This window comes from Prenolepis imparis, unplaced genomic scaffold (genome assembly GCF_030444845.1).
Source record: "Prenolepis imparis isolate NDT839.2.m4 unplaced genomic scaffold, iyPreImpa1.0 SCAF_3, whole genome shotgun sequence".
Classification (NCBI taxonomy): Eukaryota; Metazoa; Arthropoda; class Insecta; order Hymenoptera; family Formicidae; genus Prenolepis; species Prenolepis imparis.
The window spans coordinates 1,337,162-1,356,408 of record NW_028141161.1 but is presented as its reverse complement, the minus strand read 5'-3'; the positions used below and the strand labels follow the sequence as shown (position 1 = coordinate 1,356,408).

At 37.1% G+C, this 19,247-nt stretch overlaps 3 protein-coding genes and 1 pseudogene across 3 annotated transcripts; 3 read left to right on the top strand and 1 right to left on the bottom strand.

Moving 5' to 3' along the window:
• Positions 1-215: 215 nt before the first annotated feature.
• On the bottom strand, positions 216-5,903 carry LOC145934075 (uncharacterized). The gene is made up of 4 exons (XM_083034298.1): positions 5,765-5,903; positions 1,682-1,900; positions 1,122-1,187; positions 216-433 (listed from the first exon to the last, which is right to left on the bottom strand). The coding sequence occupies exons 1-4, from the start codon at positions 5,901-5,903 to the stop codon at positions 216-218; spliced, it is 642 nt and encodes a 213-aa protein (XP_082890424.1).
• Positions 5,904-9,668: 3,765 nt separating this feature from the next.
• Positions 9,669-11,471, top strand: LOC145934189 (uncharacterized). The gene has a single exon (XM_083034562.1). It carries the CDS (start codon positions 9,669-9,671, stop codon positions 11,469-11,471), a length of 1,803 nt encoding a protein of 600 aa, XP_082890688.1.
• A 5-nt stretch (positions 11,472-11,476) lies between these two features.
• LOC145934188 (uncharacterized) lies at positions 11,477-14,795 on the top strand. The gene is made up of 3 exons (XM_083034561.1): positions 11,477-12,060; positions 12,214-13,283; positions 13,342-14,795. Exons 1-3 carry the CDS (start codon positions 11,477-11,479, stop codon positions 14,793-14,795), a joined length of 3,108 nt encoding a protein of 1,035 aa, XP_082890687.1.
• Positions 14,796-14,972: 177 nt separating this feature from the next.
• Positions 14,973-18,093, top strand: LOC145934187 (uncharacterized; annotated as a pseudogene).
• Positions 18,094-19,247: the final 1,154 nt, after the last annotated feature.

Here is a 19,247-nt window from a genome sequence, read left to right as displayed (position 1 = left end):
TTTGTGCAGTGCGGCTTCTCTAACTTTCATTTTTATAAAATTCTCGCAACAACGTGTCAACTTTTAGTTCAATGTGTTGAAATAATTAAAATGAGGTATTCTACTTATTTTTGCATTTGCTTAAATACAAGTAATCTACGTATTATTTTTGAATAAAATATTAAAATACTGCTGATTTGACTGAATAAACATTCTCTGAATAAACATTTATGCATTTAGTGACGCTTAATTTTGCCAGATATATAGTTATGGATCCATGATTTAATTTGAGCAACAGATCGATTAACTAAGCACTTATTTTTTTCTTTTACATAGGAAATTTGTTTGTTAGATGGCAGCTTTGAAGTGGTAATTTTCTTTTGAAATTCTTTAATTATTGTATTACGTTCTTCTTCCGTCCAACGTCTTCTTTTTGTTGGACCAAATGGGGATGCTACAAAATAAATTAATCATCTGTCAGATGAATAACACTTCTAAAAAGCAATGATTTACTTAAATTTTATTTAAATTTCTATTTATTTATACTACTAATGGATTACTTTAAAATTCTCTTCAGAGTACTGACAAACTTTCATTAATAATAAAATATTAAAATTATAATTATAAGAATGAAAAGAAATAATAATACAAAAATAAAAAAATATAAAATAATATAAAAATAAAAAATATAAATAATATAAATAAATATAAATTTAAATTAAGCTAATATGTGTGGGATCACTATCATTTATCATTATTATTTTTTTAACTAAATATTGTTATTATGTACATTAACGTTGTATCAAAATGCATTATACTCGTACATAAAAGCTCAATATATATACTTTGACATAGCCATATGAAAACACAACACTAGATAATATTTAAGAGAATTCACTCTGATTTGATAAATTTATAAAAGTTGAATAAAATATGTAAAAGTGGGAAAATAAACTTACTACTGCGACGTTTCTTTATCTTTGGGGAATAAGTTTCGTCAGAATCATTGTCGTTATTCACAATTGCATGATTTTGACGCATAATTTTCCTTTTTACAGATTTTTGTTGTCCATCTGTTATGCAAATTTTAGGAATTTTGCTTCCTGTTTGTACTAAAGGAGGCTTACGTGAACTTATCATACATGTTTCGGCATCGCTTTCCGATTCTACACTCGAGGTATCTTTGTTTGTACCTTGCATCTCTTCTTCTTCTGTTAGTAATAATACAATATTATGATAATTATTATGTAAATATATATAAACCAATTCTTGAAACTATAAGGCTATTATGTGCCACAACCGTGGATGTTGATGCGTAGAAATTGAGTAAAGCAGAATGAACGCAATAATGAAACGTATCATTCTCAATTTGTGCCCATTTCAGTAAACAAAGTATGAATATATCATATTTATACTTGACATATTCATACTTTGACTTAATAGGATTCAAACGTAACGTTTTATTGTTGCATTCATTACTACTCCGCTCGATTTCTACGCAAAGACATCCATAATCGTGGTACACATTAGCCTTAATTTCCTAAATCTTGGTTTATAGGTACTTATTTTGTCCGATTTTTTCTTCTAATTAAATAGATATATTAAAAATACAGAAAAATTGAAAAAAGGAATACAATAATTAATATATATTATGAAAAGAACTTGTGTACATATATAATAATAAAATAAATAGTGCATATACCTAAATCACTATTATTCGATTGCTGTTGCTCATTTTCACCTAATGCTGCTTGAAGAAATTTCGTCATACGAACGATCTCTATAGCTGCTATTGACTGCCGATAGTGGCGTTTATGAATTTTCTCGTGATGTCCTATAAAGTTCGCCAAATCATCCACTTCATTTTCAGATAAATTCAACGTAATGCACGTTGTAGCAATATGTTTACGTAATTCAGTACCTCTTAATGAATGTGGTATTTGTGCACCACATTTTTTAGAAAAATATCGCATAAGGATACACGCTCTTAAATATTTGAAATGGCGTTTAGTGCTACTAGGTATGCCAAACACATATGGATTTTTTTCAGGAACATTTGCATCCTTTCGATGCTTCAAAATTAGTTCAATACATTGAACTAATTCAATGTCTAAAATCACAGGCACTGTGCGTCCCAATTTCCCACGAATTAAGAATCTTACGTATTTATCAGCAATACATATACATATATACAAATATACATATATACAAAAGTTATAGATTATTATTTTACATATTATTATTTTGCATTATATACCATATTTTGCGTAATTTAATTATACACAAAAATAATATTTATATATAAATAATAATTAATAACAATACTAATACTAATACTAATAATTATTATAAATAAATAATAGTAATACTAATTTTTACCTGCTGTAATGCCTAATGATTTGTATAAATCTAAATGAGTTTCTTTCGTTATACCTTTGCGAGTATGAAAATCTTCGATAGTAATCCGTTCTATTTCTCCTGCTCTTCTTCTATTAAAAACTTGTGCGGACGTAAGTGTAACTCTTGCAAGTTCTAGCCATGTTTCGTATTGAAATTTCTTCTGAAGTTTTGCGTATAATAATTTTCTTTCGCTATTTAGATATGAGTGTAACTTTTTTATATCTTCCATAGATGGAAGCGTAACTTTTTTCTGTCTTTTATTTTGTGTTATATTTTCTTCTACTGTTTTGTTTATAGATATCCCATAATCTTCTTGTACTAATTTCAAAAAGTTTTCTGTAGTATTTTGCTTTTCTATATCATTAGCTTTTATGCATTCTGTTATTAACAAATTACCAATTTGTTTTAAATTTGTCCCAATATTTGACGCAACTGATGGTGCACCGTATTTTCTATTAATATCATCAAAATGAGCTACTTTATTTACTGCTTTAAGACAATCATCATATATGGAAGGATTATATATATCAGAAAACTCTGTTACGTTAGAATTATACTCTTTCACTGCGATAAAAAACCTTCGTAATAATCGAAGTCTAGCACGTATCATATCTTGTTGGTGTTGATGATTATACTTGATACATAATTTGTTTGCATATGTTATTAATAATTTATCGTATTTAATACATTGTGTAACATTATCTTCCCTCAAAACTGGGAATAAAACTTTTCTTACTGTCTCACTTGCACATTCATGGATTCTTCCCATCACAGCACGTCCTAAAATTTGTACATTTCTGCCTTTGGATACACCTACACATTCCTTAAAATGATGCCTGATATTATTTTTAGTGAACCATCCTTTACACTTTGCGCAACTCGTAAAATCTTGTACTGTTTTGCAACTATTTTTGGCAGGCCTTCGACAAACAATTAATTCTCCCGTGTTTAAGGAAGGATCTGTATTGTATATGAAATTCCCTTTCTTCCTAATAGACTCTATAATTTTTTTTCTTTCTAAATTACCTGCAATAAGAATAATATTAGATAATGTATATTAATAAAAATTATAATATATTAATATATTAACAAAATAAATTAACAAGATTATTAATATTTATAAAAAATATACAATAAAATTTTATAGAATTCTACAGAATTAAAAAATATGATCACCTTTTGGTAATAATAAAAATTTTTTTACTTCAGGTTCCAATTTATGCACGTTTTCTAAATGACGTGCAATTTTACTCTGAAACTTTTTGCAATAGTAGCAAAAATTTTTTTTTTGAAGTCCCTTAGGTTGAGAGAATGGAACATATAAATTGTCTTCTCTACAACCAAATGTATTTATAGAAGAAAGGTCTATCAGTGACTCTGAAGAATTTTTATCATTAGCTGTAGAAACGTTATTGTGGATGCTTTCATGTTCTGTAGTTTCTTTGTCAATTGTAATTTCCGATGCTGAAGGTAGATATTCAGAAGTACTTGATATGTTTGTACAAGCAATGTTGTCATTAATATTTTCATCATCACAGGAAGTCATTATATTATTATCACTATCATTATAATTCATAGAAGTTTTGGCGTTAGTGAGATCATTTAAGATACTAGAATTATTATCATCGTCAAAGGGAAATATCATGACGTCATTGAGAACAACACCAGTTTCAGACACATTGGAATTGTTATTGTCACAGGAAAATGTCACATTATTATAACAATTATTACTATTCATAAAATTATTGATATTAATATCAGTATCTACATGACAGTTATTGTCATTATCACAAAAAAATATCACGTTATTATCAAAATCAGTGTCATTTGTAGAATTGTTGGCATTAATAGTACTATCTACTACATTATAATTTCTGTCATTACAGGAAAATGTAACGTTAAGTTTGGTAGCCTTTATTCTATTCTGCTTATTATCATTGGAAAATCTCATGGCATTATCACAACCAACATTTTTCTTAGGATTATTATTGACACAACTTTTATCATTTATTGCACTGTGATCATGTTCATTAGAAAATGTAACGTTCTCATCTAAATCAGTACCATTCGTAGAATTATTGGTATTAATAGTATTATCCACTATGCTATTACTTTTATTATTATCGCAGGAAAATAATATATTATTATCAGGATCATTATTATTCGTAGAATTATCGGTATTGATATCATTATTTACCGTTTTACAGCCACCGTTATCATAAGAAAATATCACATTATTATCAAAATTAATATTATTTGTAGAAGTAATGGCATTAGTAGTACTATCTATTATATCATTATCTTTGTCATTACCGCAGAGAAATAATATATTATTATCAAGATTATTATCATTCGTAGAATTATTTGTATTAATATTAGTAGTTACTGTTTTATATCTATTGCTATTATCATAAGAAGTAGTTAAATTAAGATTCATTGTCTTTACTGTACTATGCATATTATCATAGTCCTTCGAAAATATGGCCTTATCACAATCAGCATGTTTCTTAGGATTGACACAACTTTCATCATTTATTGCACTGTGATCATGTTCATTAGAAAATGTAACGTTTTCATCTAAATCAGTATCATTCGTAGAATTATTGGTATTAATAGTATTATCCACTATGCTATTACTTTTATTATTATCGCAGGAAAATAATATATTATTATCAGGATCATTATTATTTGCAGAATTATCAGTAATATCACTGATTATCGTTTTACATCCGTTGTCAGAAGGCACATGTTTTATAAGATTATTGACGTCAGTTTCACCATTTAATGCATTGTCGTCGTATCTATTATCAAGAAAAGATACTAAATTATTGTCAAAAGCAATAGCATTATTCAAACTGTTAGTATTAATATTCTTATTAGTATAATTCATATTGATAGCACAAGCATCTTGTGGTATTTCTGTAGTTCCTGCAAGGAAAAGTAATTACTGTAGAAAATAGAAATGCAATATATTGCATGTAATTTTAGAATTTTAAACTGTAATACTTACTGTTATTATCATTGACAACTAATTTTACATTCTCCAAAACAATACGTGGATTATTTGCATTTAAACTTTTAGCAATTGCAGAAAGATCGTCTTTATTTTCTGTAAAAATATATAAAGTAATTTAAATTATTTGGATACAATTAACCAGAAATAAACGCGTTTGATGCAAGAATTTAACTGAAAAGAAAATTAAAAAAGTGGTGCTGTGCAAAAACTTTTTTTTTTTTTTATATTAATATTAACCTGTCAAAAATCAAATAAATGAGTTATGTGCTTAATATGCACAATACTAGAGAACCGAGGTTCTCTACACAATACTATTGCGACGAAAACATTTTATATTACTTTAAATAAATATAGAGTGGTGATACTTACTATTCTGTGCAATTGTACGTATAATACATGTTTTTTTACGATTCCTATTAACTGGACATTTAACGTGTATTCTCCCGTGTTTTATATTTGTCACATGATATTTATGATAATTACAAAAGAATAATATATATTGTGACATTTTTCACTTAATGTGATTCAATGTACAAACTAAACGAAATAATTTTTATTAAAAGTAAACCGAAATCTTCTTAAACATATCAAGCATCTCATGCAATGTTGTCAAATTCGGAGGCGTAGTTCCTGCCAAATCACAGTAGAGAAGATACTAATCGAAAGCCGCGTATACATGAACTCGACGCTTCGTCTAATGGCTCTGGCAGACCAGCGCAATTTCGCGACACGCGACGCGCGATATCCAATGAGCGTACAGCTTTTCGAAAAAAGCCATAAGTTTCGGAAAAGCAAAAGAAGATAGATGTATGATTTTCTATCTCCTTCCCACCAAACCGGCAACGATATGATATTTGATATGTGTGACATGTTACAGCATTACATATTTATAGCTTTACATGTTTTTTTGCAGCTTTTTTGTATTATATATTTATATTACAATTGGAAGAAAATAAATTACTGTATTAAAGCAATACAGCTTTAAATAATATTATTTTTATTTAAGTATATACAAGGTGTCCCAGAGCACTTGTGCCAACGCTCGTGAGCAGATAGGGCACAGTAACTGAACAGAAAAGTCTTTATACCATTTTGCTAAATTCGCAATAATTATTGCGTTATTAATTAAAATATTTGAGCGAATGAGCGAATGGAAAGCGGTAGGCCGGAATTGGTGGGCATGTAAGATGACTTATTTGTTTACGTCGCTTAGTAACAAAAGCAGTATCTGAGCGAGCGGCAAGCAATCTCACCGCGCCGAGAAATATGATACTGCTTTTGTTACTAAGCGACATAAACAAATAAGCCATCCCACATGTTTACCGATTCCGGCCTACCGCTTTCCATCCGCTCATTCGCTCAGATATTATAATTAATAACTCAATAATTATTGTGAATTTAGCAAAATGGTATAAGACTTTTCTGTTCAGTTACTGTGCCCTATCTGCTCACGAGCATTGGCACAAGTGCTCTGGGACACCCTGTATATACTTAAATAAAAATAATATTATTTAAAGCTGTATTGCTTTAATACAGTAATTTATTTTCTTCCAATTGTAATATAAATATATAATACAAAAAAGCTATCGCTCACGAGCGTTGGCACAAGTGCTCTGAGACACCCTGTATATTATTTTATTTACTGCACATAAAAGTATTCGCATAAGATAATCAAAATTTTATTAAATTAATTAATTTGATTAACTCAATTTATTTAATTTTTTAAAACATTTTATATAATTTATACCAATATATTTTTTTATATAAAATATTAAATATTTATCTAAAGCACACTTTATAATTCTAGATTATAATATTTTTCAAACTCGGAATGGAAAAGAATTGATAAACCGCGTCCAGACTTGTATCGTATCACCGTATCGTATCGTGATCAAGCCGCGTATACATGAATTAGGCCCTGCGCACAATAGACAAAATATTAGGAATAAATATTAAATATTAGGAATAAGAATTATTTTAAAATAATAAAATAAAAAAACTCTGATATAAAAATACAAATTCGGGTATAAAGGGCTCTTATTAGCTTATTAACTCTTTTACTAGTCCTTTATATCCGAATTTGTATTTTTATATCAGTCTTTTCGAGTTTATTATTTTACAATCTAATATTTAATATTTATTCCTAATATTTTCTCTATTGTGCGCAGGGCCTTAGGCCGAGTTTCCACTGAGCGTGTCACGCGTCGCGTCAACGAGTTATAACCAATCAAAACATTCCATTGTAATAACATTATTCAGCGCTCAGTGGAAATTCGGCCTTAGCCGAAGCGTCGAGTTCATGTATACGCGGCTTTCGATTGATATCTTTTCTACTGATTTGGCGGGCCTGTGCCTTCCGAATTTGGCAACATTGCAAGAAATGCTTGATTAAAATTTCGGTTTATTTTCAATAAAAATCATTTCGTTTCGTTTAGTTTGTACATGATTGAATCACATTATGTGAAAAATGTCACAATATATATTATTCTTTTGTAATTATCATAAATATCATGTGACAAATATAAAACACGCGAAAATACGCGTTAAATATCCAGTTAATAGGAATCGTAAAAAAACATGTATTATACGTACAATTGCACAGAATATTAAGTATCACCATTCTATATTTATATAAAGTGATATAAAATGTTTTCAGCGTAATAGTATAGTGCATTGAGCATAACAGTACTATTTATTTGATTTTTGTGGTTAATATTAATATAAGTCGTAAAACTTTAAACGTAAAAGTTTTTGCACGACACCGCTTTTTTAGTTTTTCTTTCAGTTAAATTCTTGCATCAACGCATTAATTTCTGGTTAATTGCATCTAAATAATTAAAATTATTTTATTTATTTTTACAGAAAATAAAGATGACGATCATTTTGCAATTGCTAAAAGTTTAAATACAAATAATCCACACATTGTTTTGGAGAATATAAAATTAGTTGTCAATGATAACAACAGTAAGTATTACAGTTTAAAATTCTAAAATTACATGCAATATATTACATTTCTATTTTCTACAGTAATTACTTTTCCTTGCAGGAACTACAAAAATACCACAAGATGCTTGCGCTATCAATATGAATTATACTAATAAGAATATTAATACTAACAGTTTGAGTAATGCTGATTTTGACAATAATATAGTATCTTTTCTTAATAATAGACACGGCGACAATGCATTAAATGGTGAAACTGACATCAATAATCTTATGAAACATGTTGATTCTGATAATGTCATATTTTCAAAGGACTGTGATAATAAACATAGCGCAGTGAAGGCTGTGAATCTTAATATAATAGTTTCTTATGGTAATAGCAACATAATCAGTAACTACTAATAATTGTATCAATATTAATAATTGTACGAGTGACAATAATTCCAAAAATAATATATTAAATCCCTGCGATAATGATCATAATAGATAATACTACTAATGCCAATAATTCTACAAATAATACTGAATTTGATAATAAGGTGATATTTTCTTATGATAAGAGCAATGGCTGTGAAACGGTATAGATGGTGATATCAATACCACTAATTAATAATAATTAATATTTCTATGAATGATAATGATCCTTGTTCAGGCGGAATCACGCATTACAGGTTTAGTTGTCGGGAAAACTGTCTCGTAAAATCATGAGCTCAACTCGCGTTTAGTATTGTCCGCGTCAACCTTGTAATTCGATTCGAGCAATATCGAGAGACAAATAAAGCGAAAGCGATAAACAGGGCCACGCGTCCTCCAAAGAGAAGAATCGGATACAGAACCGTGCTAGAGCAAATCAGCTGACGTAAACATGCCGCGTATAGAAAAAAGGGGATCGGTTAAGACCGACGACAAAGGCCTCGCTCTGTTCGTTGTATACCTCTGCCGAAAACGGACACGACGCGCTTTTAGACAAGAGAACCGCTATTCCTGCTGTCGCTCACAGAACACGAATTCATCGTGAAAATTATCGCGCGCTATCTTTTAGAGTCGCTCGCTCTGAGATACTTCCGGTGACGACAGACTCGATCCGAAGTCGCTCGCTTCGGTTCACGCGTCATCGCGCCTAATTACAGATTGTATTTTTTTGTGTTTTTTTTAATAAACGTGTGTTTTTCTTTTCACTACACCTTCGATTTGTGCTTCACTCGTTCCTCACTCATCGCGCGAATATAATTTCGTCCACGACGAAACATTTTGGTCCTTCGAGCCGGATCGCTTATCCGGTGTTGTGCAAGTGCAGTAAACGAGTGAACAGTGGTTCTCAGTCGACACCATGAGTATGGATATGGACTACCTTATCCGCGCTCAAGACGAGTTGCAAGTTCGCATCGCAAACACGGTGGAAAATCTCAACAAATTGGGAAAGGCGAACATTACGGTCACAGCCATCGATGCGCGCCTCAAGAGATTGGAAGACTGCTGGGCGAAATTTGACCGGCAGCACGACGACCTCCGCTCTACGTTCTGGGAGAAGCTGAAGACGCACGATTACGTTACGGGAGACTTCGCGGGACACACTGAGGAAACCTACCTAAACCAGAAGACGCGACTCATGACTCTAAGGAACGCACTGCCTGTGCAAGCGACCGGAAGTGCAGCGACGGTTACCGAGCCGTCGTCCGTCCGACAGCGCACGACTCTCCCGCGCATTCAATTGCCGCAATTCTCCGGCAAATACGCCGACTGGCCGCCGTTCCGCGATCTCTTCCGATCGGTCATCGGGAAGGACACCAGCATTTCAGACGTGGAGAGACTGCACTACTTGAAGGCGTCCTTGAAGGGAGAAGCGGAGTTGCTCGTCCGCAATCTATCCACTATATCGGAGAATTACCGACGGGCCTGGAACATTCTCGTCGATCACTACGAGAACAAGAGAATTCTCGTGCGGTCGTATTTCTCGGCATTCACGACGCTGCCCAAGATGAAGGGCGAGTCGGCGAGCGAGTTGAAGCGCATCCTGCAGTGCGTGATCTCCACCGTCGGCGCGCTCGAGAGCATCGACCGGCCGATTTCAAATTGCGAGGACCTGTTCGTCCACCTGGTGGTGGAGCTCCTTGACTCGCGGTCGCGTCGAGACTGGGAGGACGTCATCGGGGGAACATCGGAACCAGCGTCATACGTCGAACTCAAGGGATTCCTGGAAAGACGGCTCCAAACCTTGGATGCCCTTCACCCTCAGAAGCCAGAGTCAACGCCGAACAAACCAGGGGACGGTGGCGCTCGATCTGCGCGATCTCACCACGCTCAGAAGCAGGAAGCGAGGCGCGGCAGATGCTCGCTATGCAAGAGAGACCACTTCTTAATGCTGTGCGACGGCTACCAGAAGAAGTCGGCGGAGGAGAGGAAGAAGCACGTTGAGACCACCCAGCTGTGCCTCAATTGCCTTGGCAGACATCAGGTGGGTGAATGCCAGTCGAAGAAGAATTGCTCGGTCTGCCGGGGCAGGCATCACACCTCGCTGCATGACGCCTGTCGCGGGGTCACTGCTACCTCGCACGTGGCACATCAGCCGCGCCTAGGAAGAGGAGCCGTTCTCCTCGCCACCGCGCGCGTTCGAGTCGCCGACAAGTTCGGCGGCTTGCATTCGGTACGGGCATTGATCGACCAGGGCTCGGAGGCTTCGATGATTTCCGAGGCGTTGACGCAGCGGTTGCGTCTGCACCGAAACTCAGCCGCAGTCACAGTCTTCGGCGTCGGCGGAACGCAGACGGGCACCACGAACGGGCGCGTATCCCTTCGAGTATTGCCTCGCGCCGCAGGGTCGCCGATGACCATATCGGCTCTAATTCTCCCGCGTCTCACTGTTTACACTGGAGTGACGACCATGAGGGAGGAGCCGTGGAATCACCTGCACTCGAGCTGGCCGATCCAGAGTTTCAAGCCACCGATCCGGTGGACCTTCTGCTCGGCGCAGACGTATACGCCGCTATTCTCGATTCCGGTGTCATCAAAGGAGGTCCGCGGGAGCCGGTCGCGCAACGCACGTCACTTGGGTGAATCCTCTCGGGCGCAATCGAGGACTCGAACGACAAGGCCGCTGCCCATAGCCATTCGTGCGTCGTCGACGAGACGCTGACAGACATGGTGAGGAGGTTTTGGGAGCAGGAGGAAATGCCGCGCAATCCGCCACCGTTAACATCAGCAGAACGGGAGTGCGAAGACTTGTTCGCGCGAACGCATTCACGGGATCAGCACGGGCGTTACGTAGTGCGACTCCCGTTGACCGACGACGCGACGGGTTTCACCGGGAGTCGAGTTTCCGCGATGCGGCTGCTCTCAGGCATGGAGGGCCGATTTGCGCGTGATCATCAATTACGTGATATGTATCGAGAGTTCATGCACGATTACGAGGGGCTCGGTCATATGTCGCCGATAGACTCGAGTGAAACTGCGCGACAGGCCGTGTGCTATCTCCCACACCACGGAGTCTTGAAGAGCGTCGATGGAAAGACTAAACTGCGCGTGGTTTTCAACGGTTCCTCGCCCTTGCCAACCGGTATCACCCTCAACAGTCAACTGAGCATAGGACCAAACCTACTGCCAACTCTACCAGACGTTTTGACGCGCTGGCGACGACACAAGTACGCCATGGCAACGGACATCGAGAAGATGTATAGGCAGATCCTCGTGCATCCTGCGGATCGCGATTTGCAGCGAATCGTCTGGTGACGCGACACGATAGAGCCGATCCAAGAATACCGGTTGAACACGGTCACATACGGATTGGCGTGCGCGCCATTCCTGGCGATCCGCTCGCTACGTCAACTAGCCGCAGACGAGGAAGAGCGTTACCCATTGGGATCAGCCGTGTTGCGCAGCGACGTCTACGTGGACGACATATTGGCCGGAGCTGATTCATTGCCAGAAGCACAGGAAGTCCAGCAGCAGTTAGTTGAGATCTGCAGGGCGGGCGGCTTCCCGCTGAAGAAATGGTCCGCGACTGACCCGGAGCTCCTCAAGGACGTCCCCGCAGCAGACCAAATGCGTGCCGATCTCCGAGCCTGGGACCCGCAAGAGAGTCATTCCATGCTCGGACTACAGTGGCATCCGGGCGTGGACCAATTTTCATTTGTCACCCGACAATCAAAGCCGCAACCGACCACGAAGAGGACAGTTCTGTCTGTCACGGCGCAGCTCTTCGATCCTCTGGGATGGATCGCACCAGTGGTCATTCGAGCGAAGATACTGATCCAGTCAGTCTGGCTTCAGGGACTCGACTGGGACACTCCGTTGACGACGAGATATGCGGAATTCTGGACGGCATTCAAAGCAGACCTCCGGAACCTTGAGAGTGTGCGGGTCCCGCGTTGGCTCGAACATGGCCCAGAGGACAACATTGAGCTCCACGGCTTCGCCGATACCTCAGAACGAGCGTTCGCCGCCGTGCTGTACATCCGAGCCGTCGGTCGCGACGGAACGGCCAGGGTCTCGTTGGTGGCCGCCAAATCCAAGGTCGCTCCAGTGAAACAGGTGTCACTGCCGAGACTAGAACTATGCGCAGCCGCTCTGTTGGCGACGCTTGCGGCACATCTTCAAGCCGCCATCGTGCTACCAATCGCGGGCACGCATCTCTGGTCCGATTCCACCGTGACCTTGTCATGGATTCAAGGACATCCATCGCGCTGGAAGACGTACGTGGCCAATCGTGTCGCGGAGATCCAACGCATCACATCAAAAGCGAGCTGGCATCACACGCCTGGAATCGACAACCCAGCTGACTGCGCATCGCGAGGCATCGCTCCGAGCGACCTGACGAAGCACGACCTGTGGTGGAAGGGGCCGCCGTGGCTGACAACGACGCCAGGCCCATGGCCCGCCGGTCCGGCATTGGAGACCACAGCGGAGTTACCGGAACAACGGACGAGCCACCACGCAGCGTCGCGACAACGTCCGGACGAGCCTGCTGACGAGGTACTCTTCCTTGCATCGCCTTTTGCGCATTTCAGCCTGGTGTAGAAGATGGCTGAATCCACGGCAAGTGCGAAGCCTCACCCTGTCCGCGGACGAACTGCGAGATGCCGAAGACGCATGGATCCGCGTCGTTCAGGCATGGGGATACCCAGACGATCTCGCCGCATTGGCAAGCAGTAAGGAACTAGCAAGAAGGAGCCCGCTTCTCAAGCTGAACCCCTTCATAGACGGCAAGGACATCTTGAGGATCGGAGGTCGACTGAGGAACGCCTGCCTCTCGTATGACGAGAAGCATCCAGCAATTCTGCCGAGTGAGTCTCAGCTGACGAGGCTCGTCATTAAGGCCAGCCATCACCGGACCCTGCACGGAGGCGTGCAGTCGACGCTGGGACTACTACGTCAGCGCTTCTGGATTCCGAGGGGAAGGACACGAGTCAAAGAGGTCATCCATCGCTGCGTGACGTGCACTCGATGGCGGGCGGCAGCGAGTCAGCCACTGATGGGTGATCTCCCCCGGCCTCGCGTGACTCCGTCGAGACCTTTCCAACATACCGGAATCGATTATGCTGGCCCGATATTCTTGAGGACCACCAAGGGGCGAGGTCACAAGAGTTACAAGGCGTTCATCGCAGTGTTTGTCTGCCTGAGTACCAAGGCCGTACACCTGGACGTGGCGTCCGACTATACGGCCGACGCGTTCCTCGCAGCGCTGCGCCGTTTCACCGCCCGCAGAGGGCTCTGTGAAGCAATGTACAGCGACTGTGGTACGAATTTTGTAGGGGCTGATCGGCAACTCCGAGCACTCTTCACCGCTAGCAACAGGGAGGGACGCCACATCGCCAATGAGATGACGAGCGACCGCATTCGATGGCGGTTCAACCCCCCGGCAGCTCCGCACTTCGGAGGACTGTGGGAGGCGGCAGTCAAGGCGCTCAAACGGCATCTCCGTCGGGTGCTTGGCGACACAACCTTGACATTTGAGGAAATGTCCACGCTGCTCGCTCAAGTGGAGGCATGCCTCAACTCTCGGCCTCTCACAGCATTGTCCGAAGACCCGGACGACATCACCGCCCTGACGCCGGGGCACCTTTTGATTGGGACCGCACTCAACGCTGTGCCGGAGCCGTCACTCTTGACGACCCCGGAGAACAGACTCACGCGGTGGCAGTTGGTGCAAAGGATGCGGGAGCACTTCTGGGAAAGATGGTCGCGAGAGTACCTGCACTCGCTAAATTTCCGCCCGAAGTGGTGGAAGTCCGACACCGCTCTCAAGGTCGGCCGACTCTGCGTGCTTCGCAACGAAGCATCACCGCCGAACAAGTGGCCATTAGCGCGCATCACCGCTACGCACCCCGGAGACGATGGCCACGTACGCGTCGTGACCGTGCGAACCGCGTCGTCGACCCTCACGCGACCCGTAAACCGCCTCATTCCGTTGCCGGTGAATGACGATCACGAGCCCAACGATAGCAAGGGATGCGAAGCATGAGACCTCGCTGTCAATTGCATGGTTGGAGTAAAATCAGTGTCTTATGTTCCGTAATTCGCGTCTCGTTATTTCAATTCATTGTCAGTCATCTCCCGTTCTCGCTACATTGTAATCGTAATTTTGTTTTTTTTCCGTTTCCCGAGTTTCGTTTGAATTGTTCCAAACGAGGCGGGCAGAATGTTCAGACGGAATCACGCATTACAGGTTTAGTTGTCGGGAAAACTGTCTCGTAAAATCATGAGCTCAACTCGCGTTTAGTATTGTCCGCGTCAACCTTGTAATTCGATTCGAGCAATATCGAGAGACAAATAAAGCGAAAGCGATAAACAGGGCCACGCGTCCTCCAAAGAGAAGAATCGGATACAGAACCGTGCTAGAGCAAATCAGCTGACGTAAACATGCCGCGTATAGAAAAAAGGGGATCGGTTAAGACCGACGACAAAGGCCTCGCTCTGTTCGTTGTATACCTCTGCCGAAAACGGACACGACGCGCTTTTAGACAAGAGAACCGCTATTCCTGCTGTCGCTCACAGAACGCGAATTCATCGTGAAAATTATCGCGCGCTATCTTTTAGAGTCGCTCGCTCTGAGATACTTCCGGTGACGACAGACTCGATCCGAAGTCGCTCGCTTCGGTTCACGCGTCATCGCGTCTAATTACAGATTGTATTTTTTTGTGTTTTTTTTTAATAAACGTATGTTTTCCTTTTCACTACACCTTCGATTTGTGCTTCACTCGTTCCTCTCTCATCGCGCGAATATAATTTCGTTCACGACGAAACAATCCTAATCGATATATCTTTTTCCTGCAATAATAATAACGATTATAACATAGTAGATAGTACTATTAATCTCAACAAATTTTTGAATAATACTGGTTTTGATAATAACGTAATATTTTCTTGTGATAATGCCAATAACTGCAATGTAGATAGTGATACTAATATCAATAATTTAAGAATAGTAATAATTCTTATAATGTGACATTTTCCTGTGACAATAACAATACCAATGTTTCTGAAACTATTGTTCTCAATACTGCTATATTTTCCTTTGACAATAATAATAATTTTAGTCTCTTATATAATCTCAGTAACGTCAAAACATCTATGATTTATAATGATAATGATAATAATATGTTTTTCTGTATGATGAATATATTATTAACAACTTTGCTTGTGTAAACATCAAATACTTACAAATATCTACTTTCAGTATGGGAAATTACAATTGACAAAGAAACTACTATTCTCTCAACTTAAGGGACTTCGAAAAAAGAATTTTTGCTACTATTGCTAAAAACTTCAGAGTTAAAGTGCACGTTATTATATTTATTTATAAAAGGTAAATAAATTAGAACCTAAAGTAAAAAAAATTTTATTATTATCAAAAAGTGATCATATTTAATTCTGTAGAATTCTAAAAAATTTTATTGTATATTTTTTGTAAATATTAATAATCTTGTTAATATGTCTTCTTAATATAATATTAATAATTTGTTATAATTTTTATTAATATACAATATTTAATATTATTTTTATTGTAGGTAATTTAGAAAGAAAAAAAATTATAGAATCTATTAGGAAGGAAGGGGATTTCATATATAATACAGATTCCTTCATAAACACGTGAGAATTAATTTATTAGAGGCTTGCCAAGAATAGTTGTAAAACAGTACCAGTTGCACAAGATGTAAAGGATGGTTTACTAAAAATAATATCAGAATGTTACACCCATTTAAAAAGCAAAAGAAAATTATTGTATGCAAAGCTTCAGGAGAAATTTATGCACAAAACATGGCTGAAATTTGTAAAAGTTACACTAACGTCCGCACAAGAACTTACATTTAATAGAAGAAAAACAGGAGAAATCGAACGTGTTACTATAGAAGATTTCCATACTCGCGAAGGTATAACAAAAATAACTCATTTAGATTTATACAAATCATTATACATAAATTTACAACAGGTATTAATTATTTTTTTATGTGTAAGTAATGCAAAATATAATATACAATGCAAAATAATAATCTATAACTTTTGTATATAGGTTGCTGAATAAATACGTAAGATTCTTAATTCGTGGGAAATCGGGACGCATAGTATCTGTAATTTTAGACATGGAATTAGTTTAATGTATTGAACTAATTTTGAAGCATTGAAAAGATGCAAATGTTTCTGAAAAAGAATTTATACATATTTGGCATCTAGGAGTATTAAGTGCTATTTCAAATACTGACCTTATGCGATATTTTTCTAAAAAAATGTGGTACACAAATACCGCATTCATTAAGGGGTACTGAATTACGTAAACACTGCTACAACGTGCATTACGTTGAATTTATCTGAAAATGAAGTGGATGATTTGGCGACATGGGGGACGTCACGAAAAAATTCATAAACGCTATTATCGGTAATCAATAGCAGCAGTAGAGATTATTTGTATGATGAAGTTTCTTCAAGCAGCATTAGATGAAAATGTGCAACAACAATCCAATAATAGTGATTCAAGTAAATGCACTATTTGTTTTCTTATTCTATATGTATTGTTTATTCTATATATATTATTCTATATGTTAATTATTCTATATATGTATTATTCTATATAAATTATTCTAAATTTACGAGTTTTTTTTATAAGATACGTTAATTATTGTATACTTTTTTTCATTTATCTGTAATTTTATTATATCTATTTAATCAGAAGAGAAAATTAGGCAAGACTACATAAACTGAAATTTACGAAATTAAGACTAATGTGTGTCACAACCACGATTGTCTATACATAAAAATCAAGCGAATTAGCAATAAATGCAACAATGAAACATTTCGTTACCAATTTGGATATTCTTAAGTCAAAATACATTGAATGTCAAATATAAATATGATATATTTATACTTTGTTGACTAAAAGTGGTCCAAATTGAGAACGATACATTTCATTATTGCGTTCATTCTGCTTTGCTCAATTTCTATGCAATAACACCGCGGTTGTGGCACATAGTAGCCTTAGTTTAAAAACGGTTTATATATATTTATATAACAATATATATATTTACATATAACAATTACATATATTTACATAAAAATTACATATATTTACATAAAAATTACATATATTTACATAATTATCATAATTTTATATTATTAAACAGAAGAAGAAGTGCAAAATATAAATAAAGATATCTCGAGTGTAGAATCAGAAAGCAATGCCAAAACATATGATAAGTTCACGTAAGCCTTTTTCAGTACAAACTGGAAGCAAATTTCCTAAAATTTGCATAACAGATAGGCTATAAAAATTTGTAAAAAGGATAATTATGCGTCAAAGTCATGCAGTTGCGAATAACGATATTGATTCTAATAAAACTTATTCCCCAAAGATAAAGAAACGTCGCAGTAGTAAGTTTATTTTCATTTCTACATATTTTATTTAGCTTTTACAAATTTATTAAATAATAGTGTATTCTCTTAAATATTATTTAATGTTGTGTTTTCATGTGATTATGTCAAAGTATATATATGTATAAAGCTTTTATATGTAATACATTTTACTACAATTTTAATATACATAATAACTATTTAATTTAAAAATGATTAATTAACATTGGTCCCACATTAGTTTAATTTAAATTTTCATTTATTTATATTATTTATATTTTTTATTTTTATATTATTCTATATCTTTTTATTTCTACATAGATTACTATTTTCATATATTCTTATAATTATAATTTTGATATTTTATTATTAAATTAAACATTTTTCAGTACTTTGAAGAGAATTTTAAAATAATCAGAAAAGTTACCCAGTGAGAAATGATGGTCGAATTGATGTCGATTCGACGTCGAATCAACGTCAATTTGGTCGAATTGATGTTGAATTGACGTCGATTCGACCAATCATTTCTCGCTGGGTAATATAAGTAAATGGAAATTTAAATAAGGTTCAAATGGACCATTACACACATTGTAGAAGTCTTATTAATTATAATAGATGATTAATTTATTTAGTAGCATCTCCATTTGGTTCAACAAAAGGACGTGGGATGGAAGAAGAATGTAATATAATAATTAAAGAATTTCAAAAGAAAATTATCACTTCACATTTAACTGCCATCTAACAAGGAAATTGCCTATGTAATAGAAAAAAATAAAAATTTGTATTGTTAGAAAAAAATATATATAAGTTCTTTGTTAATTGATCTGTTGCTCAAATTAAAATATGGATCCATAACTGTATATCTTCAAAATTAAGCATCACTAACAATAAGTGCATAAATGTTTATTCAGAAGTATTTTATTCAAAAATAATACGTGGATTACTTGTATTTAAGCAAATTCAAAAATAAGTAGCATACTTAATTTTAGTTATTTCGACACAATAAATGAAAAGTTAACTCGTTGTTTCAAGAATTTTATAAAAAAGAAAGTTAGAGATGCAGTATTGCGCA